This window comes from Emydura macquarii, unplaced genomic scaffold, assembly GCF_026122565.2.
Source record: "Emydura macquarii macquarii isolate MOO-44397 ecotype Brisbane River unplaced genomic scaffold, CSIRO-AGI_Emac_v2 contig_3122, whole genome shotgun sequence".
NCBI lineage: Eukaryota > Metazoa > Chordata > Testudines > Chelidae > Emydura > Emydura macquarii.
The window spans coordinates 1,576,962-1,603,805 of record NW_027133259.1 but is presented as its reverse complement, the minus strand read 5'-3'; the positions used below and the strand labels follow the sequence as shown (position 1 = coordinate 1,603,805).

At 45.6% G+C, this 26,844-nt stretch overlaps 1 protein-coding gene across 4 annotated transcripts in view; it reads right to left on the bottom strand.

Annotated features, from left to right (window-relative positions):
- The window catches only part of ETV6 (ETS variant transcription factor 6), a 145,880-nt gene that overhangs the window by 90,311 nt on the left and 28,725 nt on the right, over positions 1–26,844 (bottom strand). For 2 of the 4 annotated variants that reach the window (XM_067531007.1, XM_067531009.1), the window contains exon 2: positions 2,211–2,340. In XM_067531007.1, the coding sequence (XP_067387108.1) occupies positions 2,211–2,340 (130 nt within the window). The remainder of the gene's footprint in view (positions 1–2,210; positions 2,341–26,844) is intronic. The other 2 variants (XM_067531008.1, XM_067531010.1) reach the window with 1 other exon arrangement.

Here is a 26,844-nt window from a genome sequence, read left to right as displayed (position 1 = left end):
CAAATATTGTGTTTTAGATCCATCTTTAGTGAATAGAAGAGGAGTCAGCAGGAATTATTCATCTCTAATCCCACATTCTATTTAAATCCTATCACCCCAGGTCCAAAAAGGTTAGCTAAATCTGTATACGCATTGATGAGACTGGAATACCATGTACCCTTCTGGGGTCCTCATTTAAAAAGGGTGTTAAGAAAACTGGAAAGGTTTCAGAAAAAAGGTACAAGAATCATCTGAAGTCTGGGAACCATGCCTGATAGTGACAGATTTAAGAAGCTCAATTTCTATTTATAGTTTAACCAAGAAAAGGCTAAGAGGTGACTTACTGTGGGCTAAAAGTCTGCATGGGGAAGAGACTTGTGATAGTACCTAGCAGAAAAAAGGTACACTGAGATCCAATAGTTGGAAGTAGAAGCTAAAGAAATTCAGCCTAGAAAAAGGCACACGTTTTTAACAGTGAGAGTAATTAGGCACTGGAACAATTTACCTAGGAATACGGTGGATTCCCTGTCACCTGAAATCTGTACATCAAACTGAATGCCTTTCTAAAAGATGTGCTATAGCTCAAACAAAAATGATGGGTTTGCTGCAGAAATCACTGAGTTAAATTCTATGGCCTGATGGTCCCTTCTGCTCTTATAATATATGAATTAATCTCCAAAAACCAAGGAAATTCAGCAATGCAGTACATAGGTCAAAAAGAACTATTCACTGAGAGTCAGAAATACGCTCTCCAGTGTGGTGAACAAGGAAGACAAAGTGTTCCCTGAATCCATGGAGTTTACAGTCTATATAAGAGATGGACATGATAGACAAATCTTCCAAATACATGTATTGAATAATCTTTAATGGTTTCTCACCACAACAAGTCAGACAGGTACAGAAATGCAGGTATTAGTGGTAGGGATGCCTTGCGAGTCTCAAACATATTTGCCTATCAAAGTCAAGTCACAAATTGAGGCAAAAGTTTCCTATCAGAAGGAAACCTCTTGAGGTTCACACTTCATTTCTCATGCGGGATGGTCGAGGGGGGTGAACTGGAGTGACAGTGACACATTCTCTCTGGCAGCTAGCTAAACACACGGTATCACCTGGTTGAGTGGCAGCACACGAAGAAGCAACAGGTAACAAGAGGTGGCTCCTGTCGATGTAACAGGTGATGTGAACAAAGGACAAGGCTAGGGCATAGTACCTGGAGGGACATAGTAGTCCCTGGGACAAAGAGGGAGGAAGACCAGGGCCCTAGACGCGCTGGAAGACTAGGTTTCTGTCCCTGGGATCAGGGAAGGAGTGTGCCTGAAGGATAATTTCGGGCAGGGATTCTCATGCTTTATGGGAATGGGGACATTTTTTAAGAAAAAAATTTGTCTCATGGACCATCTCCCCTCCAAAATCTCAAGGCCATTTGTCATCCCACTCCACACCAATCCAGTGGCAACTATAGTACAGTGTTACTCTTCGTCTTGCCATAGCACCTGGCAACCTGATAATGGATAATTAGCAAATGGATAATTGCATGTGAACGTTAAAATCAGATTTGTTTCCACTGGCTCCTTTTTCACTCTGTTTCACCTCTCACTGCCCTGCTCCCCGACCACCAAGTTACCAGACGAGCCTCTGGCCCCACCATCAGCTCCAGTGTTGGCCCCAATGTTCGCCTCTCTTTGAGGGTGCTGCTGCTTGCTAGTGAAAACCCTGCTAGGCTCACTCCTCTGGCTTTACAGCTGCAGGTGTTCACACTCTGCAGTGAAGAGCCTTGGGACATGCACCACGGGACGGGACTGTGACCAGCAAACACTCTGAGAACCGGCAGCAGCACAAAAACCCTCAGCTGGCCAGAGTTGGAGAAATGTGGACGTAGGGTCAAAGTACATCACTAAGTTATCCAACCAGGAGAGATTCATCCCACCCACAGTGATCTTCTTGAGTCAAATTTATCCCCTGCGTAACCCTATTACAATTAAAGACATGCTTGAATTCGGTCCTCTGCATTTTCCCTGCCACATGAAGCAAACACAGTGTGTGAGAAAGCACGTTGCACTACGGTTTTTGAGTGAATTCCTTTGCTCAGAATAAGTGTTTAAAAAGACAAACAGCTAGTGCTTTCTCAGTGTCTAAGCATGGGGTTCCCCCATCCCATTCTGCAGAATAACCACTTCCTCCTCCCTTCTCCCTCCCCAATCCAAGAAACGAGCCACCGTGCAAAAACTCACGCAGGTGTGCTGGCAGTCGGATCGCGTCTTCCTCCATCCTGATCGCTTGAGGCACTGGGACATGTAGTGGTGATGAGGAAGGGTAGTTTGCTACTGGGCTCGCTGGAGGTGTGTATGAAATTCTTTCCTGCTATTAAAAATAAGAAGGCGAGAGAGAGAGAGAGAGAGAGAGAGAGAGGACAATGTGAACTTTGGAACAGAGGTGTGAAACTAAAACGGGGACGGGAGGGGGAAGTGGGTGGAAGGAAGGAAGTATGTAAGTGTGGTGGGGGCGAACAGCATTTAATACGCACCAGGCTGGCCAGGGAACCACACAGAGTGCAATTTGTCCACTTGCTCTATCGCTCTGCGGGCGTGACATTCAAATCCCTGGAAGTTCCAAGCCTGCAAATTGCAGTGGGGACTAGAGCGAGTTTTTAAAGTGGTGGTTTTCATCTTGCTAAAGCCCTATAAGTTTCCCCGGGTTTTCTCAGAAATTTTCTGAAGGAGGAAGGGGCAATGACATAGAGGGTTTTTAAGTCAATGTAAATCAGACCGGTTCCTATATATGCGTCTGTGTATATAAGTTTTACACACACACACACACACACACATGGTTCTACAGTAAGTGCTCAAGGCACTACATCTCCTAACAGCATCCTACAATGCTCTGGGCGCAATTGTTAGATAGCTAGTGCTTTTAAACTTCAGAACATTTCACCAGCTTTGAGTAATTAGTTGATTTGCTGTAGTATTTACATCGCTATAGAGAACCATATCATACTGCTGTTCACTCCTCTATTTACTGTATAGCACTGCAGCAGTTTTTCTAAACAAAAAATAAATCAGCATCACCAAAGTAGCCCTTTCCACTTCCTTTAACGTACAGTAACTTTTATCCAAGCATTGCACAAGAGTGAGAGTTAAACAAGATGTTTCCTATTATTATTGCTACTCATCATGGTCTCAGCATTACGGTAGTGCCTAAAGATCTCACTAAGATCAAGGCCAGATTGCACTAGGTACTCTATACACAAACACACACGCATGCACACAAATACAGAGTGAGACATGGCCCTGTCCTGAACAGCCCCAGTCCGGCACTGCGATTCATGCAGGCAGACTATACTGCCTGCACAGAGCCCCATTAAAATCCATGCAGACAGAGCAGTGTGCCCATGTGGATCACGCAGCAGGATCAGATCTAAAAATAGACGAGATAGACACAGAGCAGGAGAAAGGGATATAACCTACAAGCAGAGTTATCAGAGGGATGATTTGCAAAAGTCATGTTAGTCCCACAATTTTTTGTTCGATTGGTTTTATTCCCTAACATGTTTGTCAAGAAACCTAGGATCAAAATTTCACCTGATCTGGTGGGAAAATTCCCCCATGTTCTAAACATGTACTGTAATCACAATGCAAATCATACCCTTTGTAAATAAACTAAGCCACAATATTTGCAGGAGCACAGAAATCATCGCTGTATGCTCCCCTGCTGGTTCTGCGTGCTATTCTCAGAGCTGTGCTGACATTTTTGATGATGGTGGTACAGCTAGCAAAGATGTGAACAAACGGAGCTGTGCGCGCTCATTTCATCATTTCAGTAGGAATGCAGTAAAAGTTACCATGACCAAACCCTTCCCTCACCACAGTGTCGCTCCAATGGAAAAGGACAAACGTAGTGGCAAGAAACAGAAAGTTATTTCCTTTGCAAACAATAGCATACTGCGGAACCCGAATGACAGTCTCATGGTCATCTGTGGACTGGAACGCTGGCACGGTAACCAAGCTAAGCAGGGAATGCAAGAGTCCTTCTCCTTCCTGACAAGATGATTCAAACAGAAATTAACAGACTAAGAGCAGAAAATTCCAAGGGCACTAGATAACAAAGGGAACTGGGAGTAGGGAATTTCACCTTCTAGCCACAGCTTCAAACCAAGTCCAGGTCAATCTGACGAGGATCTGTGAGCTGCTCAGTGGGCCACATGAAATGCATGGTTAGTCTGAGTCCAGATCCCCCTAAACAAACCAACAAACACACACACACATGTTCTAAAAACCACCGTTACAATTAACATTCTTGAGCGTCTTTGTGAGCAAACTCAGCAGCCAGGCCAAGGGCTGAGTGTACACAGAGAATGAACGATGCCTACCGGCAATGTCATTTCTCTTCGGGATTACGGCACATTGGCAGAGCAGTGCTGGAAAGATTCTCCTGACAAAACCCAGGCCTATCTCTGTTCCATGGAGAGCTGCAGTCTCCAGGGCTTTCATTCCAGAACTTTTTACTAACACTAAGTTCACACAGGATTTTCAGTTAAAAAGCTGGGACCTTCTTCCCTAGGGATATCTGACGTGGTGAAAAAGCTGGTGGACAAAGCTGGACGTGAAGTCTGACCGGTCAGCACTGGCATTCACGCCCCAACCAAAGATGGCTGATTCTGTGCTTTGCCTTCCAATGAGGTCCCCGCCATGCTACTCAGGGGGAAATTCTGCACTTCCACTGGCACTTGGCTCCTTCTCAAAGTCAGCGCAGGTATAACGGATAGCGAGTCAGTAGAAAACGAGACCATCCGCTTCCTAGCCCTTCCTGCCCTGATCCACAGTTCAGATAACTGGACTACATTACTGATGGCCAGTTTGTTCGTACAAAACGTTATTTATGGAGAAGAGGAACCTTACTGAAATAGGGCCAAAATGCTGCCTGCCCCTGCACGGACGCACGTGACCAGTGGTTCCCAAGGTGGGATCCTCAGACACCTGGGGGTCTGTCCTCAATTATGAGGGGGTGAGCCAGGGCCAGAAGGTGCCAGAACAGCATTCCGGCACTTTTGCCACATGGAGGATCCCATCCTGCTCTCCAAATAGCGCCCTCTGCACAGCATGATCCTCACAGGGGCCATGCGAGGTCACACCGGTGGTGGGGGGCGGGGGGGGGTGTTCTCACACTGGTATTCTGGTAATACCAGAAATGGAAGGGATCCGGGACACTCCGTAAGATACCAAAGGAGTCCTTGGAGGAGCAGGTTTGGGAAGCACCACACTAGGGGGAAGAGAGGCAGCAAGAAGCCCCCTTCCCACCTTAAACGCGAAGAGCAGGCCTGTCGTGCAAGCCACGCTAGCAGCCCGAGCCCTGCTTCGCCTCGGCACAAGTGTAGGCACCTTACTGAAGCAGGGAGCAATGCCAGGAGCCGCAGAGGCAGGCAGGATCCACTCCTCACTGCACTTTCCTCAGCCCCAGGAGGTGCTGTGCTCTATGACGCCATAGTGCCTCCAGCCCCCATCCTCTCCCTCTCCAGACAGCTCCATCTCTTGGAGGTATCATTTAGCCTGTGGAGTTTTAACCAGTATTGATCCCGAAACACACAGAAACATACAGAGATTGCTCTGTACATACTCTGTTCCACTGGTTTTTAGCATTCAGATGTTTGGGACAGGCAGAAAAGGCACCAAAAATTGTTGTTATGAAAAAAAAGTGTTGGCTTGATCATTTTGTCATAGTCAGTATTTCCATGACAGCGTCAGACGACAACAGCAGGTTGTGAAACAGCCACAACTGCAGGGGAGATTTTGAAATGCACAGACAGGAGTTCGGCTCCCAACTCTCGTTTGTGTCTTTGAAAATCTCCTCCCATAGTACTAGTATGAACTTCTACAGCACCCTTCCTTAATCCAAAGATCAAAGAGACTGTGCCGACATTAGCGAACCCACTTTACAGACAGGCCCCTGAGTTACAGAAAGACTACGGCCCAAATTAGCTAAGCAATTTCAGAGTTAAGATACCTTAAAAAAAGAACAGCAAGTGCAACCTACAGGAACAGACTGACAAATGCACCCTGAAAACGCAGCCCTCCCTGAACGCTGCAGAGCGGCTACTGGACAGATTGCCGGAGGTGCTGAGCAAGTCAGCAGCAGGTCCGGTTGCTCAGCTCCTTTGAAATGAGGCTATAAGTGACTTGGCCAAGTTCACACAGCAAGTCATCAACAGAGCTGGACAGGGAACTACAAGGATCATCCTACTTCTGTTTCCTCCCCAGCCCTGTGCTTCGGCCACTACATAACACTTTGGCTAAATATACGTGTGAATGCATAAGGTCATATTTGATTGCTGAATTGGTTTGAGAGAGACACTTTCAGGGTGTGTTTAAGTCCATCCCATTTTAGGATGCATTTAAGATCTGCACCTCTCCAAATTGACTTAACTTTCCTCTATGGGATCTATAAAATAAAACAAAACAAAACATGAAAATGAGGGAGGTGTCATCATTTTAAGGTTATGCAGCCAGATCTTCAGCTGGTATAAATTTGTGTAGGTCTTCTGACGTCAATGGAGTTACAGTGATTTACAGCAACTGAAGAGCTGGTCTGTGCCAGTTTAAAAGGGCCAGATGCTATAGTTAGGGGGAAATAAATAGTTCAGTAATCAGTTAATTTAGTATTGCCCTTTGCAATAATGCCTATAGCGGGTGAGACTTGGGGGTACTGGTTAGAGCCTCAGACTGGGAGTCAGGATGCATGGCTCTGTTACCCAGCTCTGCCACTGACTTGCTTCGTGAACTTGGGCAAATTTCCATCAATTCTCTGCAGCTCCGTTAATTAATGTTTGCAAGGGAAGATTGCTGGTGAAGAGTGCTATAAAAGAGCAAAGTGCTATTCCATTCCAGATTCACAGCCTGGTGTGATAGATTGGGAATACCAAATCCCGCAAGTGACAAAATGATCAACCTCAAATAATTGCAATCTATAAACAATTTCAAAATCACAGTTCCATAATATTTTGCCTGCAGCCATAAACTCATGAGGAGAATGCCCAGGTTGGCACAATTCCTGCTGTCTCGGCTTTTAGAAGGCTTCCCTTCAGCTCACAGGAAAGTTTCCAGGGAAACCTCACGTCAACTAAAAGAAATTAATTTTTTAATTAAAACCCATCTCTGGGGTTTATCCCACTGTCCCTGAGTCTGTTAGGACAGGGAACTCAGCAGTATTTGGACATCCAGCCAAATACCAGGTTTCCTGACTGATTCAGGAATGCATCTCTATTCAGGATAGCGCTGAAGCAGACGCTGAAGTCCCACTAGACAAACGTCTGCAATTGTTTAAGAGCTCTGCTAGCCAGGGCTGGACTGAAACATGTGCTTAAGAGCTTCCCTGAAGCAGAGCCTAGGCCAGGACCTAGACAACACCTTTACTTTTGTTCCCTTTATATCTGAGTACTGAGTGTTGAGTGCCCAGTTACCAGAAACTCCTTAAACCAAAGCATCAAGTGAGGTGCTGCTTTATTGATCATGTGTGCCCTGGACAAACAGTCACATACCAGTGACTAAACTCCAAAAGTCATGTCACAGCACGCACTGAGTTCAGCCTGACAAGCCTGGATAAATCCTCTGTGGACGGAATCTGCTTTGGGTTGTTTGAAAGTTTTGGCCAGAAATAGGGAGGGGAAAACCACAGGATAAGTCAGAGCAGCTGGGGTCAATATATTTGGGGGAGGGCGGGAATTCCAGTACACTTTGACACATCTGATGAAGTGGGTTACAGCCCACGAAAGCTCATGCCTGCAGAAATTAAATTTGTTCGTCTTTAAAGTGCTACCGGACTCCCCTTGTTTTTCCAGTACACTTTGTACACTTAAAAAAACACCCTGATCTTTGGTGGAGTTGCAAATAAAAGCAGCTTTTTCTAAGGCCTTTGTAGACCCAGAAGTCACAGCCCTCACCTGTAATGCTCTCTAGCTTCCATTTCCCACAAGGAAATGTAAAAGTCTAACAGTCCTGTTTTTGTCCCTTCATACCATGTCCACCATGAACTTCATGCACAAAAGTAAATATGCATTTTTGCAGAACTGAAACAATCACTGAAGAAAACATAGTATGCAAACGCAAAAGTCACCCCAATGACAGGACACTCTGAAAGAGATGGAAACATGGCATTATGAACAGACCTTTTAAAATTGAGAGATAGAGACACATGACTTGCCCAGTAGTTTTCAAGATAGCAAGATGGCTGACTTGGCTCACCAGCCCTAAAAGGGTATTTTCAAGGCCCATTTCCAAATTTCAAATCTATATCATTGCATAAAAGGCCACTCCTTTCTACAGCTAAAGCTCCCAGTCGTGGCAGTATAATGTCAGTGACCCCAATTCCCTTTACCTGAAAATTCTAATTATCCAAATCCACAGTGTGTCCCTCATGTAACCGTGTGTCAGTTAATCACCCACTTATATCTCCTCAATTAGCCTCTTAGCACCTGTTAGCACTAATCAACGGCTTGGCATTCGTACAGCAGTAAATCAGATAATTAATAATTCAGAAAAATGATGTCCACGGTGGTTTTAACACAATTGTGGTGTTTTAATAAACTCAGTAAAGTTGTTTATTTGTATCCTTTAACAAAGTATTAAGCAAACATCAGTATGACTCGCTTCATTTCCCATATTTCTATATCAGTGAAACTGCACCTCAAAATAGCACTTCCATTTAACTGACTGCCTGGTACTCCGGACGTTTCGGACGTCCCCCCAGGCCATTCGGATAAGTGGGAGTGTATCGTGTCTGCTTGCCACGCAGTCTGTTGATCTCTGTGTCACCCACGGAGCTGCCTCTCTGCTCTAGATGTTTATCTAGATTCTCCAAAGGATAAAATCTTACTCCTACTTTCCTGATGAGCTTATTTCACCAGTAGGTAGAGACACAGTAATTTGGACTGTGCTAGCTGTCACACAGAGGCCAATGAGGGGAAAGAGCCGGTGAACTTTGTACCCTTTTATCCTTACAGCTGATCCCTCCTGGATGAGGTACACGGATGGTATCTGGTACAAGGGACATTTGCTGTCACTGTCCTATGAAGAACAGGACGTCAGAGGCCAGGACTCTCGCGCAGTCACCACTGAGCTAATTCCATGTGCATGGGAGGCAGTCCGGGGGCTGCAGTGCCATCCTGCTGCACAGGTTTCCAGCTCTGCTCTTCGGCTGTGGGGAAGAAAAGTACCTCTGCCCTGCGACTGGGGAGCAGGGCGAGCAGGAATCGTTCCCAGGGAGGCCTTCAGCTTCTGCCGAATCCAAGCTTTGGTTTTAAACAAAAAACAAAAACGTTCATGGCTGCAAAAGAAAATGTTCCCGAGCACAAACTGACTGGAACCAACGTGGTGAGATCTGCAGAGACACAGCCGCAGCGCTGTCCCTCTGTGAGCAGCCAACGCTTGGGGAAAGCTGGAGAGAGGAGCTACTGTTAGAGTATGTGCCCGGGGCGGACACCACACTCACCCCAGAGAACAGGGAGCACGGAGTGAGGGGAGATGCTACCACCTGAGGAAGGATGTGCAGGGGCAACCGACCCCAGCAGAGGGTGCTACCTACAGGGATTACACTCGCAGCCAGCCCGGGATGAGTAAAGGGAGCAGTATAAGGAGATGATTTGTGGAGGGCGGCGCATACCTCACATTCATTGACCTATTCTGTGTGTGTTGTGGTATGTTTGTGCGGGGAGTGGCATTCAATGGAGACACAGAGTTCAGCCGGCAGGAGACCAGGGTCACTGGGCCCAAGCAGCAGAGGTCACCCGAGTAAGGGCAGCCTGAGCAGGAGGGGACATGGCTCTGGGGAACCCCTGTATCTCAGCCCAGTCAGCAAGGTTAGTATTGGGGACATTTTTCAAGGCATTTTCCCCCTGCACACAGACTTTGATTCCACGTCCACTGAGTGAACGGAAGAACATCCATTGACGTCAACGGGCTGCGGATCAGGCCATAGCCTGTTTACTCTGGGTACATGCAGGGAGGAAGATTAGGCCCTCGCACAGGGAAGCAGGAGCTCTGCAGCACAGGAGGATGAACTAAATCTCCCCCACTGCCCAGTTCCTATCTCCTTGTTCACTTCCATGGTGGACTCCTACACGTTTTTGATCCCATGAATATAGCAATTCACGACGAATCTCTAGCAGCATAATCAGCACACTACCAGTAATTAGAGGAATTAAAATAAACACAGCTCTCTGGAATGGACCTTATGCAAAGCAGCACTGGGAAAAGATTAGCATCTCATTTCCTGAACACAGAACGCAGAGATTGTTTTAGTGACCTTAGTGATTTCATGGAGTTCAATTCCTCTCTGCCTCCTCCCTTTGGACTGAACCAGAATCTCCAAGCACCATGGCGGGAGAGCCCTACCCTCACGTCTCATTCCCCGCTACAGCGATTTCCCAGGCAAATGAAAACCAGAGGTGCAGCAGTTCAGAGCAGAAGGGGGTGAATGCTTTTCCCCAGATGATTACAGCCACGGTTCTAATTAAATTAAAATGCTACAGACAGCAATATTAATGCATTCGAGTGTTGTGAAAATGCAGCCAACGGAGGTCAATGATGTTGTCAAAAATGCCGTGATATGGTTGCCTTATTGTCTGAGCACTGCAAAAATGGCTCAAATTAGCAAATACAAACTAGGAAACTAACTAGCTAAATCACACACACACACACACACACGTTGCTGCCTTCTGAGACTATTGCTAATCTGTGGGAAGGAAGGGAAGAGAGAGGCTGTGAGGGGATAATGCAAGGTAAAACGCCAAGATAATATTGAGGCAAAGAGTTTAGTAGAATTCAGAAAACAATTAGTCATGTATCTGAACAGTAAGAATAGTATCCACAGATACGCTAGCTATCTAGTGCAAAATGTCTAGGAGTGATGGATCCCGGATAACTGTTGCCCTGCACCTTGTGCATTTACACTAGTGCAAAGGGGTGAACAAGACCGATGAATCGGAATGGTAGCATTTCACACCCGTTTTGCACTGATGACAACACTAGGGATAGCTGTGAACTGGGCCCAGTGACCCTAATGCATCAAGGCAGAAGTTAACTGTGATTCATCAGCCTGATGTTAAAAAGAAATGTCGTGTGCAGGATGGTTGTAGCCATGTCGGTCCCAGGATATGAGAGTGACCAGGTGAGTAAGGTAATATCTTGTATTGAACCAACTTCTCTTAGTGAGAGAGACAAGCTTAAAAGGAAACTCTGTCTTCCGCCCAACTTCCTTCGATAGACATGTGACCATTATTGGAGGTGTGGGCAGGAGGTTCTTACAGCTTCCTCTGAACTATGTGTGACCACTGTCAGACAGAATACTGAGGTAGGTGGACCACTGGCCTGGTCCAGCAGGGTAATTCCTATGTTCCTTAATATTCAATTCCTATAGTGTCCATAACACAAAGTAACAAACATGGCTTCAGAGACAGAGGCCTTGTCTACTATACCAATGCTTTGCCATCGTAGTTATGCTGGCAGACCCCCTTGCTATGTAGACACAGCTTATCCTGATAGAAGGAGTTTTTCTGTTGGCATAGTACACCACCTCCCCAAACAACATTAGCTAAATCGACAGCAGCACTCTTCTGTCAGCATAGTTGCATCAACACTGGGGGTTTTGCCGGGACAGCTGTGTGTGTTTTTCCACTTCTGACTGTCATAGCTGTGCCAGCAAACCTCTGTAGTGTAGACGTGACCAAAGATAGTTAACTGTGAGCTGGCGGGGAAAGGAAGGTTTTAAGGTGTAATTTACAAGGAGGAAATGGCTCAGATGAAGGCAGGGCGAGGGCTGCACACAGAGAGGATAATTCAGTAAAAAGACGATCTCCCCAGGAGTGGAGAGCTGCAGGACAGAGAGATGTTTCTTAGTATCTTTTTCCTATTCTTTGCTCTGCAAAGGGGAGTAACTACTGCCATAAGGTGCTTATGCAATCTCGCCTGCATTCCTGGGAATCACACCCTGAACGCCCATTAATGTTAATTGCAGTCCCGGATACATGGTTTCACTGGAACATTTCTGGAGGCCGTGAAATTGAGCTGCGAAGACAGAGAGAAGGATTTACAGCACAGTGTCCAGGGAGCTATCCAAATCCCAAACTAACGGGGCGCGGCACCTAATGACTCACTCCCCAACATGTCACAAATGAGATGGCAGCACACAATGGTTTCACTCTGCTGCATTTCAGAGTTCTCACTCCAGTACAAACATGCAATGTTACCGCAAGCCCAAGGCATCCACTGGACTAACATCATAATTATATTTCGGCAAGTCTTGGAGAGGCTTCCTGTACTTTTACTGGAGTAATAACTTCTTTAAAAGGTGACGTTACAGGGCAGATTACCCCAGAGCAGGTGCCCACAAGCATTTTCACAGTGTGGACCACATCTTAGAGATTGTCACATACACACAACTCATCTTATTCGCACTCCCATAATTGTGGCCGCTACAGCAATATCTCACATAGAAGAGTAACCTTAGGAACGTATTTCATATATTTTTAACTTCTTTTAATACTAGCTGCTGGAAACTAAAAGGAGAGCCAGAACCCTCTGAAATGTCACCTCTGAAATGCAATCAAACTGAGAAATTCTGAAATGCAGGACGCTTCTGAGTAATGTTAAATGGCCATATTTTGATCTCAGTTATATCTGTCCAAATCTGGAGTAACTCCACTAAAGGCAATGGAATTCCTCCAGATTAACGCCAGTGGAAGTGAGATCAAAACCTGGCCACAGTCTTTGTTTCCTAGCAGAACCACCCAAATTGGCTTCCCATCCCATCTCTACAAAATCATTTGGATTTTAGGGGGATGAGTGTATATATGCATATCTATTTAAAAACAACTTGCACTATGAAATACAGCAATTATCTTTTTATAGACTATGACACACCCAAAATTCAAAGTAAATGCTATAAGGAATTAAAGTAAAGCTGTTTATGGTCAATCACACACACACATCTCATGCCCAGATAACATGAGAAAAAGAGTTCAACAACCTCTTCTGTCCTCCACAAAGGACAGCTAACTCTTGCAACAGGTAATAAGAACATTGATAACCATGGGGTTTGGAGGTGGGTATTTAGAAGAACTTCTAAAATCAGGGAATTGAGCTATGAGTGCCATGGTGCATTTTCTTCATAAATAAAACCGTCCACATAGCGTGGCTGCTGAGTCTATGAATCCATGTTTTATCCCAATATTGATGCCACCTTTAAAAGTTTACTCTCCATGAAAAAATGGCATTGACATGCTGTCGTCGCCTTGGCCATGACAATCTTTTATGACTCTTTGGACTCCATGCATAATTTGCAGGATGAAGGACAACCACACCAAAAATGAGAGAGTCTTGGGAGAGTCATGATGAACGCTAGCCGTAGGCGTCAGTCCTAATCTCATACCCCCTGCACTGCAAACACTGTGAAAGTAACACACTCAGTCAAGTGGTGGGAAGCATGCTACACGTACTTCAACAGCAACCCCTCTGATCCATTACAAAAAATGGCATTGCTAGTTTCCAGTGGGAGTGAATCTTGTCCTCCCCAGCTTGACAGAGAATGTCTGTGATGCAGGGTGGAAGAATGAATGGATCCACTTGGGTGTCCATGAGAGCTGAACAGAAGCAATGAAGACAGACACACATATGGGTATCCCACATGCACAAACATGCATCTCAGAATGCAATTATCCAAAACCTTCTTGATAAGCTGGTCCAGAAATGAAATAGAAAACTATTTGTTTGACACCAGAAAATATCAGAAGGATTATTAAGGTCACTTGTCCCTTCGAGTATTAACAGCAGAAGAATCTCTGAGGAAAGACTGTCCTAGCACTGACCTCCTCTACCATACAGAATCTGTCTGGAACACCAGTTATGGCCTTCCCTGCATGGTTACCACTATTTACATTTGATCCACTCAGTCACTTACTTCAACAAGAATAACATGAGGTCAATGTGGCCAGAAAGAAATTGTGCCAGCGAGAGAAGATGAAGTAAAGACAATTGGTGAGGTTTCACTCGGAATACCGCAGGCAGCACAACGCGCTCTTCATTCTGAAAGGTATAAACAATAGAAGAGGAAATACAAAGGAAAAGCACGAGTATCGTAAAAGTCAGAAGGCCTGTCTTGCCAGGAAAGATTATGACAGATTTATAGAAATTGCCCAAAGCAAATAATAGCAGGAAGGGAAAGAGACATTTGAAGGCAATCTAGGATGCATTTCAAGAACAGCAAGTTCAGATAAAAAACCAAGGAAAAGCGCCCAAGTCGTAAGATGCTGGAGTAATGGAGGAAAAGCCACCAGGAGAGGTTGAGGGACATCAAGGGAAATGGCTAATATACAATACACAAGAGGGATTGGCATGGGGTGATTCGTACCAGGTGTAGGGAAGACTGATCTTACTGACCTTCAGATGGTCCTTCCACGCCTAATCTTTATTATTTCTGTACCATATAAATAATCAGCTAGTGACCTATTGCTAAGAGAAAGCAATCAAAGAGTCAATGAATCCTTTCCAGATCAATATGTCGGTAATTTGTAATCGATTACTTTTTTCTAAGTAACATTAACAACCTTTGTCAAGAGCTTGAGACAAAGTAAAATCTTTATTTCCCACAACAGGTGGTTCCCTCCAGCTCAGGACGGTGGGTCTTGGCAGGACATGAAGGACTCTTCAAAAATATATATGTTGTCTGTTTACACAGGCAGTTGGGTCTGGCACAGAACTCCAGTTTTAAAAGGAGAAACATTTTACTTTCTTCTGTCTTTGAAAAGAGGCTGATTGATGCTTCCTTTCCATACAACCTTTTCAGCAGGTATAGGTGACAGGAGGAAAACAGGAACTGAATTTAACAGCCTGGTCCGTGTTCCAGGGCTGACAACGTGGTTAAGATGGTTTCCTCTCCATTAATGCTGCATGCTGTAATGATGTGACCATACCAGTGTTCCTGCCTGAAGCTAGTAAGCAAAGCACGGAGCAGCTTGAATGTTTTGTGTTCTAAGGAGGAGGGCTATTAGCGATTGTATCCCAAGGGCTCTGGAAATGAGAGGTGCCTTCCAGGTACATCCCACCCAGCCCTTATTTACTTTGGGAATTCCATGGACACTGCCAGCCCTTGGAAGTGGGAGAGGAGGGAAATGGATCATCTCCTGTAATGTTGCAGTGCAGGTCTGAGCCAGGGAACAGAGCAGAAGCTGCTATCCAGAAAAGCAAAGGAAAGAGGAACACTGCAAAAAGGGAGTAAGTAGGAGGGAGCAGTGAGAGGAGAGAAGGAAAAGAAGGGTTGTTGGGATCCGGAGATACGGGGTCTAAAAAAAAAGGTCTGCTGCTGGCTCGCTGGGTGACCTTAGTTCACTCACTTCGTCATGCTGTACCTCAACTCCCTCCTCCGTGAAATGAGGATAATGAGTAATGTGCCCAAGAAAGTCTGCAAGAGAGCTTTGAGATCATTGCATGAACAAGTGCAAAATATCCATGTAACTATTTTCCTGCTCTCCAACTTTTTCCAGTACACTCAGATTTCATTGTCTTCAATTTTTTATTGCCTCCTTCCCCTTCCTGCATCACTTTTTTCTTCTCCCAGGTATTGGTATTTTGTTCTGTACATCTCTAGATGTGCTGTGACTCTGCCCCTGGCAAAAGAGAAGCACTGTGGTTTCACTCGGTTGTCCTGTGTTCATTTTGACAACTGAATCCAGAATCACAGTTAATCAGAAACCATAGAATGAGCCCACCTTTTTGGACAATAAGACCTCTTGCTGGATGGGCCTCATAAATGGCTTTATCCTTCACAGAGTGATGCAAACTTGGGAAGTGCGGCGATTGAAAGACTGGCTAAATCACCAAGTCATCTTTTAGAAAAAAGCGCCAGCGTGCAGTTACTTCTGGGCCTAATCCGACTCAGAATCTAGGTGCTAACATGACCCCCATCATCACAGTATTCGCCCCTGTGAAGTAAGGAAGCATTGTTACATGAAAACGTGCAGGTGAGGGACTGATGCACAGAGAGATTAAAAGTGACTTGCCAAAGGAAGGCGAGGAAGCCTGTGGCAGAGAAGAGAATCGAACCCAGATTTACTGAGTCCCATCCAGTGCCGTAGGAGCATTCTTAGCACCCAGAGGCCCTAAGCAAGATCTGAGCCCCATTAGCACCACCAGCATTACTTGGCATTTATATTGCGGTAGCATCTAACTGCTCTCTGGGTCAGGGCCCCATAGCACTAGTGCGACATGAATGCACAGTGGGAGACAGCCCCTGCACTTAAGAATTTACACTCCAAACAGACAGGACAGACCTAGGGTGGGAGGAAGGAGGCACGGGAAACTCAGGTCCGGAAAATAAGAGTATTTCTACAGTACAACCACAACAATAGCGCAGCTATGGTGCCGCAGCTGTGCTGCTATCCTGTAAACCCTGCCTACGTCGACAGAAAGGGTTTCTCAATTGCTGTCGTCAATCCATCTCTTCGAGGCCCAGGAGTACAGAAGAATGTTTCCATCAATATGGCCACATCTACACTGGGGTTAAACTGACCTAACTATGTTGCTAATATTTGGCAACCCTGAGCAGCGTAGCTAGGTTAATCTAATTTTTAAGTGCAGGCCAGGCCCAAGGAAGTCTTCAGCAGAGCCAGGAATTCACGTCAGATTGCCTGAATCCCAGCCCAGTGCTTACCCACAAGGCCGTCTTTTCTCCCTATCCAGCTGAGCACAGGTTACAGCTGGGCTGGGGGTGGTGTTCTGGAAACCAAAAGAGGAAGCAGTAGGGAAAAGGTGAATTGACAAAACAGAATTAATCACGAGGGATGACAAGTACAGGGGGCCGAAAGCTCTGAGTGGGTGGTATGTCAGTTTTGCATTGTTAATACCTATTTTAAATTATGTTTCTTATGATGCACAGCTCCCTGGTGTGCTATGGCAAGCGGGCACGTTAGAGATAAAAAGTATTAGGTAATGGACTCAAATCATTGGAGAAACAACTGGGTAGCAGGATTTGCCTGCACACTCCGGGCATGTCTTCACGGCAGTGAAACACTGGCAGCTGGCGCATGGCAGCTGACGCAGGTTCCCAGGCGCAGGCTGCAGAGCTATATAATAGCACTGTAGAGGTTTGGGTTTCAGCTGGAGCCCACGTTCTGGGACCCTTCCCCCTCACAGGGTTCCAAAGCCCAGGCGCCCGCCCAAGCCGAACCATCTACACTGCAATTTTATAACCCTGCAGCCCACGCTCCGCGAGCCTGAGTCAGCTGACCCGGGCCAGCAGCGGGCCTTTTATTGCCATGTCGACATACCCTCAGTAATTTGTAAGGAGTGTTATGAGCATGTTAGAGAATCACCTCCCTCCCCTGCCGCAGGAACCAGGATGGATGTACTACAACCCTTTCCAGAGTTCTGGGAGTGCAGGGACAAAGGCGGTTTTCTTTACAGGACTAAACTATGATAGGAAAAATGCTTTAAAAAGCAGTTTAGCGTCCCACTAGGACAGACAGCGTTTAAGGGACAGCATCAATCAGACACCAATCTAATAAAACAGGGTTTGTTTAACATCTGAGCTGAGCTGAGCTGAGCTGTTAAACTTTCACAGGAGGTTAAAAAAAAAAAAAAAGCTTCTTACAAAAAATCCCCTCTCCACACTAGAACCAACGGAGTTCTTTGGAGAAGCCCTGGAAATAGGAACATTTCCAGATTTCAGAGACACACGGTAGGTCGAGCAGGCATCAGATTCTCTCTTACAACCCCATGCCCTGCCATGTGCCACTGATTATCCGTAGTGGTCTGAGGGTCTCGCTATGTCCATATTAGTTGGATTTTATTTTCATTTTTTGTAAGCTGGCTACAAAGGCATATGAGTTGTCCTGGCATTTCTCCTGTATGCATAGGGCTCACCAAACCGGTTGTGTGATTTTTACGCTGCTTTCGTTCCACAGAGTCCTTCAAAATGCCCGAATAACAGAAAGTAAATAAGAAATGAAGTTTGGGGGTATAGTTCCAAAGATTAAAAAAAAACCAACCAGACCCTCCCCAGCATTGATTGCAAATATCATCCAAGGACAAGAAATGATTGAATATAATTGTTTACTTTTATTTATATTCATTACTTTTATCGCAGGAGCAGCGAGAGGCCCCAGCCAAGCCGAGGGTTGCACTGTGCAAACACCCAGCGAACGACATTTCCTGGCTCGAACTGCTTACAGTCTAAATGGGTAAGGCAGACAAAGGATACAAGTGGAAACAGATGCACAGAGAGAAAGTGACTTGCACAAGATCATACAGGTCAGTGGCAGAGTCACAGAAAAGAATGTAGGTCTCCTGAGTCTCAGGATATGTCTACACTACGAGCGAGGGGTGTGAATCACAGCTCACGGAAAGGAAGTTGGAGGGTAGCTGCAGTGGCACAAGCAAGGACAGTAGATGCCCAGGCTAGTACTTACCCAGAGGAGTCAAAGCAGGTTTGTAATTGAGGCGTCTAGCCCATTACTTGAGGCTACACTACTATTTTTAGTGCAACAAGTCAGATGAGAACTAGTGTGAGCATGTCTCCACGGGCTGGGAATCACATCCCTAGCTAGTAGTGTAAACATAGCCAGCGAATAGTTCCCTTTGCACATAGACATGAAACAACACATGACCGAGACCAGGCTACTGTATCTGGATATGTCTGCATTGCTTCCAGTGCCAAACTAATACGTAGACAGATACGTAGCTCTGCGCATTTTCAACGCGCTGCACAAACCATAACTGATCAATCACAACTGCCCACCCACAAACCTCTTGTTAAGACTCTATGAAAAGTAGAGGCTGGTCAAAACGTTTGCAACAGCATGTTTTTCCACTGGAAAATGCGGTTCTGTCAAAATCAACACTTTTTGCCAAATATGTTGATTTTGATGAAAGTTCATTTGTGTGGGGGGGGGGGGAGGCAATCAAAACAAAGCATTTTGATGACGTCCTATCATTCTGTTTCAACATCTTTGGAATGGAACATTATGATTTTTTATTTCTGAAGTAACTTGGTTTTGAAATTTATGTTCATATTATTCTAAAACTTAAAACACACAAAGGTGAAATTGATGCATTATGTTTCAACTGAACAGAAACTAAATTTTGGAAAAAAATTCATTTTGTGGAAAAGTTCAGCTTTTTTTCCTGAATCAGACAAATTCTCCCCTCCCCCCCGCCGCCGCCCTCCCCCCTCCCCCCCCCCGCAGATGATGGAATTTCTAAAGGAATGGAAATTCCACTTCCCGATCATCTCTAATGAAAACGTTTAAGGAAATGAACTCAATGAAATGTATCCAGCTATCCATCCTACCCACAGGGCAGTGGGTACCCACACTTCATTCAGGTATTGTTGTCTACGCTAGCAGTGCTTGCACTTCTTCCCCTCAAATGTTCAGGCCCGTCAATCAGTTCTCTAGCTTGTGGGAGCACCCAAAATACCCACAGGCTATTGCAGAGACAGATCAGAGATGCAGAGATATCGCAGAGATGTTCCAGGGAGTAGCGTATTCGACTATGCAGGGACTGCCACGGTAAATCTTCATTGTCATTGGGTTGTATGATAGAGGATCAGATAAAACCCTGAGTAAATGGGCAAAGTGCAGGCTTTAGGTGCTCCGCATGGACCACTTTGCACTGACACACCTGCTTCTTTGGCAATCGTTTTCTTTCCCAAAGATTTGGACTACCTATCTCAGCAGGGCAGGATAATAATGTCTATACAGAGTTTGTCAGCTGGAAAGATCCCAAAGTGCTTTACAAAAAGTTTACACGTGATTTACAGGCCTTCCACCCAATTGCATAGCTGCAACCATGGACACCTAGCGCGTGATGGGATTGATCACAGTTACCTGAACAAAAGGCTAAGTATTTACAGGGCCTTGGATACGCCAAAGTGTGAACCCCTTACTCACACTGGTGAACAGTTACTCACTTACATAATCCCACTTGTGTCAACAGTACTCACATAAGGGCTCACCAGTGAGGATAAATTTTGTGGGGTTGCCAACAATGTATTTCAAAAATAAGGGACAGTTTTCTTAGCACCCCTGCCCCAACCCCTCACCCAATCTTATATTAGTTATTATTATTAATGGTTATTATTGATTAGAATAATAACCAATAATAATAATAAGCAGTACTCACCTACATTTGCCAGGAGTACTTCTTGGTGCTTTTTGCAGCACTCAGCAGCTCCCAATCTTGCTGTACAGAGATGAAAAAATACGGGACGTCCCTTGTAATAGGAAATGTTGGCAAACCTAGAAAGGGTCCGCAGTCTGGGCCTCTGTCAGAAATGACTCCAGGACTGGGATTTAAGAGGATAATTCTCTTAGCCGATTTACACAGACCTGTCCTCTGCATTGCGGATCTTCAGTGCCCCTTCTGCACTAGTTTAATATGCAGATATTCCACTGATGGGAGTGGAGGTTCCCAGGAGGATATGCAATGCGAATTTGCAGTGTGGATCAGACAGAATTACACACACGCTCAGGGGTGGTGATATCTATGTGATTGGTTGCACTCATCATATCATGCACCAATGACAACCTCATCTGCTGCCTACTAAATTCATCTCCACAGGGCTGATTCTAACCCTACGAACCTTTGAGAGTCTTCCATGAGCCATTGTTTTTAAAGGTTTCCTTTTATCCCCACCCAAATTTGGAATTTTCCTCCATAGAATTACATGGTTCTAAGGCCCAGATGGGCAAGTCCTTTGCCAGTGACCGGTTTAAGATCAGATATCTCACCATCTATCTATGCGCTTGCGCTATATACACAGATATATACAAACAGATACATGGATACTATTTTAGTAGAAATGGCTGCCTTAATCAGGAAGCCATGCTGAAAGATATCTGAAAACCCCTCTTACTGCTCAGGTTTGCATAGGGCCTTTCTCTGTCTGTCAGCAACATGATAACTTTTGAACGCCACAGCCAATCATTCTTCCATCAACCTCGCTGTGTTTACACTGGGGATTAGTCAGCATAGCTACAGCACTAAATTGTAAGTGTAGCCTAGGCCCCTGAAAGAGCAAGAGAAAGAAAGGAGAATAAGGCTTGGTCTGCACTGAAAAGTTATATCAGCATAGCTACGTTGGGCAGGGGGGTGAAAAACTTTGCGCCCTGAGTGATGCAGTGAGGTCCACCTAACCCCAGTGTAGACACAGCGAGGTCAATGGAAGAATTCTTCTAACTACCGCCTCTTGCGGGGGTGGATTAACTACATCAATGGAAGAACCCCTGCAGTCGATGTATGAACCGTCTACACTATAGCGCTACCGGGGCGTAGTTGCAGCACTCAGCTAACAGAAGAGGGCTTCCGTCAATGTAGCTAACATCGTTTGGGGAGGTGGTGCTTACTGATGGAAAAACTCTTCTGTCCGTTTAGGCTGTGTCTGCACCACGAGGTTATGCCAATGCAGCTATGCTGTATCATCTCTGTAGAGCAGGACTACTGCCAGAATGCAGGGGAGGCGGGGGAGGGAGAACGGGGAAGAGGGAAATGGGGCACGCAGAGGCCAAGGCACAGGCAGAGAAGGGAGGATCCTGGCGGAGTAGGGAAGGTGGGAAGTGGGGGAACGGAGTGCTCTGGGCATGAGGGAAGTAGTGGGAGGCACTGCAGGGAATTCTTGGCAGGATGGGAGGGTGGCACACAGAGAGCTTGCGAGGCCAAGTGGGGATGAAGGGAGAATGGTGGGATACAAGAGCCCCTGGTGTGTGCGATACACTCAGCCGACACAAGCAACAAAGTGTGCAACCTTCTAGTTTGAACTTTAAAAGCCTGTGAAACAACAGCTTCATTTTTAGTATGTATTCATTTATTTGCACATGGTTCTCTTCGAGGGATCACAAAGCCTTAAGCACAGCAGGCAGGCTTTAAAAAACGAACAAGGGTAAACTATAAATGTTTGTATCCTGGAATAAACATTCGTGGAGTGTCTACACCAGCATGAACAGTCAGGTTAGTTAATCGGCAATCAGTTAATTCAAGTTAATACAGGTCAACCACAACACCAAATGTCCCACTGAATTCTATCGAATAGAGCCCACATTTTCATGTTCATCGTTCAGAAAATGTGAGGGGCACCGAAAAATATGATGAGGAACTTGATCTTTTAAAGGATTTGATTCTATTTTCCCCCAGCAAAATTAGTAACTCAAATGAGGTCATCCTTAATCCTGGGTCTGGAGACTCTTTTTTCAGCCAGTGGTTTCATTAATATCAGTTGCTTCTGAAACCATATTAAAACAAGGATTCCCCCAATCTTCAAATCCATTGACCAATCCATTGTCATCCTCAGAAGGCTTTCAACTCTACCTTCTAACTGTTCCAAGGGACAGATTCTGCCATCCTTACGAACATTTGAATAGTACTTTACTCCAGGAATAGCCCTAGTGAAACCACTCACCATGAGTGAGGGTGGCAAAATTCTTCCCTGTTTGTGGGATGCATTGAGGCTTTTGTTCAGGGATCCCTAGCCTTCCATCACACTGGGAGAAGGAAATCTGACATTCTGGTATTTACTTTAGGGTTTGTCTGGACTAGAGTTTGTGTAATTAACTAATTGCAGTTACCTCAAATGAACTAACCCGACTGTTTAGTGTAGACACTCCACAAATGTTTGTACCAGGACACAAATATTTGTAGTTCCCCCGATGCTTTAACTCGAGTGCATGGGGCTTCAGCCATAAAATAATCCACAAGTGTGTGCGTCCTACGGCAAATGTTGGAGACTGTCTGGAGTAGCGTTTAGAACCACGTTAGTTAACTTGAGTTAACCAACAATTCGTTAACTCCGGTTGAAACAGGATCTCAGACTCCAGTCTAGTGAAACTCTTCATGTAAACCCAAATTAGGACAAAAAAGGTGCTTTAAAAAATAGGCCAGTGGATACATTTGAGCTGACACATTATAAAACCCTGGCTCAGACAAACCTGTATTTCACCCTATGCTAGCTGATCCTGGTGCAGACATTTTACAATAAAAACCACCTGTTTTCCTGCTCAGCGGGTATGTTGGGAGCGTGCTCCCCAGCCTAGGTAGACAGACATACACTAGCTGTACTCGAGCGAAGGCACTAAAAAGAGCAGTGTGGCTGTCGCAGCGTAGGGGGCAGCGCGTGGTAGCCCCTGGAGCATGGCACCCAGCGGGGTGGGCACGTTTGTACTTGTGTGGGACGACATGCGCACTGTCATTTCCAGTGCACTGGCGCCAGCAAAGTTAACGTGTGGCTGTCTACGCAGGCTCGGAGGCTCGCTCCCAGCGGCAATCTAGACGTACCCAGTGTTCTTGAAGAACCTGACAGCTCACTCGCATATCTCGCTACCTCGTTAATGCCGATCAGATCATTAAAGAGGCAAGCACTCAGATTTCCACCCACCATTCAAGTGCAGCCACACGTTTACAGGGACAGCATGAAAATGAAATCTTTGTTTTCTTTGAACAGGGGTGCAGAACCAATGGCTGCACAGGCAACTTGCAAAGCGCTGGCCTAATTTGCATATGTTTGCATTAATTTGCGTGTGTGACTTTACCAGGGATTACTTTTATTTGCACTACTGGGGTATATAGTGCTTTACAAAAAAAAAAAAAAAAAAAAAAAAAAAGGACATAGAAAGGCCACGTTACACCCTGGAGGCTGAGAATGGGCATCAATGCTGAAATGGGCACCGCTTTTCTGTCACAACTTATTGTTCCCCAGGTTTAAGCCTGAGGTAGCCCCTCTCTGTGCTAGAGATGGGTCCAACCTCAATGAGATCTCAAGCTTTGGAAACGTTCAGCTCCAGATACAAAGTTTGTGCCTGGCTCAGCCCTCGCTTGTTCAACTAGACGAATGCGTTCTTCTAAAGAGGCTTGTACAAACAGCGGTCCTCTTATGTCCCGAAGTAGCTACCCCTCACCAAGCACTCAGGGTCTGATCCAAAGTTCACTGAAGCCAATGGGAAAACTTGCAGAAATTCGATCTCAGGCTGACTTTCATTGGTAGCAATTCGGTAAGTTTCCTTCACCTTTTGTAGACCCTTCAGTTCAGTTCTGAACGTTAGCCTCCATTCCTGCAGGTTCAGCTGAGAACAGGTCTGCAGACAACCTGAACGTGTCCGTCCCTTTGAAAGTGCTCGGGCCATAGATCAAGCGAGCCTTGAATACCCTTAATCTCTTCACCATAGGGGCAACTACTGGACTGCTCTTCACAGAGAGCTGCTGTTGAAAGGTGGGTGATGTCACGTGCAGTGGGATAAGATTTCAGGTGGAGAACAAGCAGTGGAAGCAGATGGGCTCTTAAGAAGCAGAAATCCTGCTTGCATGCAAACACCTCTCGTAATTCAAAAATGAGGGAAGAGAAATCTAGAAAACATTGTGCCGACACACAATTCCCTCTCTTAAAAAATGTCTCCCATGGTTTCCCATGAAGCACTAGCAGGTCTTTGGAAGAAATTGTGCTAAGTATTGTTTTTAAAGCCATGACAGCTGCTTCAGTGTCACTCCACAAACATCTCGGTCATAGAACCCTTAAAGAATTTGCAGGGAGACAGCAGCTTCAGAACGGGGCAAAACCATGGCACAAGAGAAGGGCTCCCCCCTTCCAGGACAGGCCTATTGTTAGATGGTGGGGTTGTAACGAGTGAGTTGGAAGAAAGAGAGCGGGAGAGAGAGAGAGAGAGAATGAGCATGCCTCCCGTGCGGTTGTTCCACAAACGCCCATGCTCGTTTCTCAATCCTATCTCAATTCCTGTGCAATGTCTTTCCTAGCGAAACATGAAATCAGCAGGAAACAGAGGTGGTTTATGTTTGTTGCTGAGAGCAGCCTGCTCATTCTAAAGAGCAGTTAAATTCAGTGTAAAATAAAGGAGCTGAAGCAAGAAGCAACTTGCACTCTAAGGCGATGCATCCTTTGCTCCCAGTTCTCGCTCCCATTTTGCACAGCAGAATTACTTTCCTACTAGTGGGATGGAAATGTAGCTGCACAGATGTTGCAGGTTCGGGAGAGAAGGTGAATTAACATTAACATTCCGAGTACATGTATGATAGCTGCAGAGACAAGGAAGCCTGGTTTTGAATGGAGGACGTCCAAGCCTCAAAGCAGTAACTTTCCTCAGTTGAGCTAAGAAAACGGTTGCAACAGGTCAGCTTGGGTGATGCTGGGATCAGAGATTACATCAAGGCAATGAATTATCTGCTGTTTCAAGTTGCTGGGGGATAATTTCCATTACCTGCAGTTCTAGAAACTCGGTCTGCTTTTACAGACCTGAATCAGGTGCTTTCAGCTCTGTAAACCAGCAGTCTATACTCCCGTCAACCATGCGCAGAACTTGGGGCCTCGCCGATGCAATAAGTTAGTGCATTGGCTTCCCATTCTGGAGACCTGAGCCCATGCCATGCTTTACACCAGTGGCTCTCAACCTTTCCAGACGGCTGTTCCCCTTTCAGGAGTCTGATTTATCTTGCTTACTCCCAAGTTTCACCTCTGAAGAATTACCTGCTTATGAAATCAGACATAAAAATACAGACGTCTCACAGCACACTATTATTGAAACATTGCTTACTTTCTCCTTTTTGCCATATAATTATAAAATAAATCAACGGGATATAAACATTGTACTTACATTTCAGAGTATGTACAAAGAGCAGTAAAAACAAGTCATTGTCTGAATGAAATTTTAGTTTGTACTGACTTTGCTAGTGCTTTTTGTGTAGCCTGTAGTGAACCTAGGCAAATATCTAGAGGAGTTGATGTATCCCCTGGAAGACCTCCGCCTACTCCTGGTTGAGAGCCATTGGTTTACACCACAAGAAAAGTGTTTCCTCCTAATCCTCACTTGTCCACATACAAAAGGCACTGTGCAATTTGGCACTACGCAGCACGCAGTCCCTGTCCTGGAGAAGCAGGTGACTGGAAGAGCAGGGTGCGGTGCGGGGCAGGATTGCAGTGCGCTGTGCCACGCTGGTAAAGCTGCATGGCAGCCCAGGCTGAGCGGCAGCTGCTCTCAGTATGCCTGAGGGTTTTTTACTACCAGCCTCCCACTTTCATTTTCTCCCAAATATAACTGAAATGAGAGCTTTTACTCCAGTCAATTGTATGGCACTTTTGGACAGATTTTTAGCACCAAGGGAGCCAGTCACAACATACAATAATACCTCGCTTCTATATAGCACATTTCATCAGTGGATTGCAAAGCGTTTTACATACGGTGAATATCATTGTCCTCATTTTAAAAATGGAGACACCTGAGGCACAGAGCAATAAAGTGACTGCCCAAAGTCACCCAGCAGGCCAGTGGCAGAGCTGGGAGGTGGGGGGATAGGGGAAACATGTCTCCTGAGTCCTAGACCTGTGCTCTGTGCGCTAGGCCACACTGCTCTGAAATAAAAAAGAGAGTAGGGTGTGAGCACTTAAAAATGACACACCTAAGAATTCAGTTCATTTCTTTGGATCCGATACTTCAGCTGCTATCAATGGACACAGCAAGCTGAGCTTCCTGCAAGGTTTCAGGAAAGAATTAGGCAGAGGCAAACCATAAAGAGGCTTCAACACTTGAAAAACAAGGAGGGACCATGCATGCTGCAAAATCCCAGTTCACCACCAGCGCACCCCTGCAGGTAGAAGCTATGGGGGCGACATGGATAAGGCGTTTTTTGTTCCACTATCGCTAAACTGTATTCGGAGGATTTCAAGTCCAGGCCATGACAAAACTAAGAGCGAGCTCTGAGGAAGTTCCAGTTCCCCAAAGTCTGGGATTGTTGAGATCCAGATAGTGATCTGGTACCCTTCACGCTGGTAAGGCAAATCACATTAGACCACCGTTTTTCAATATAGGTGGGGCCATGGTCTTTTAGGCCTAAT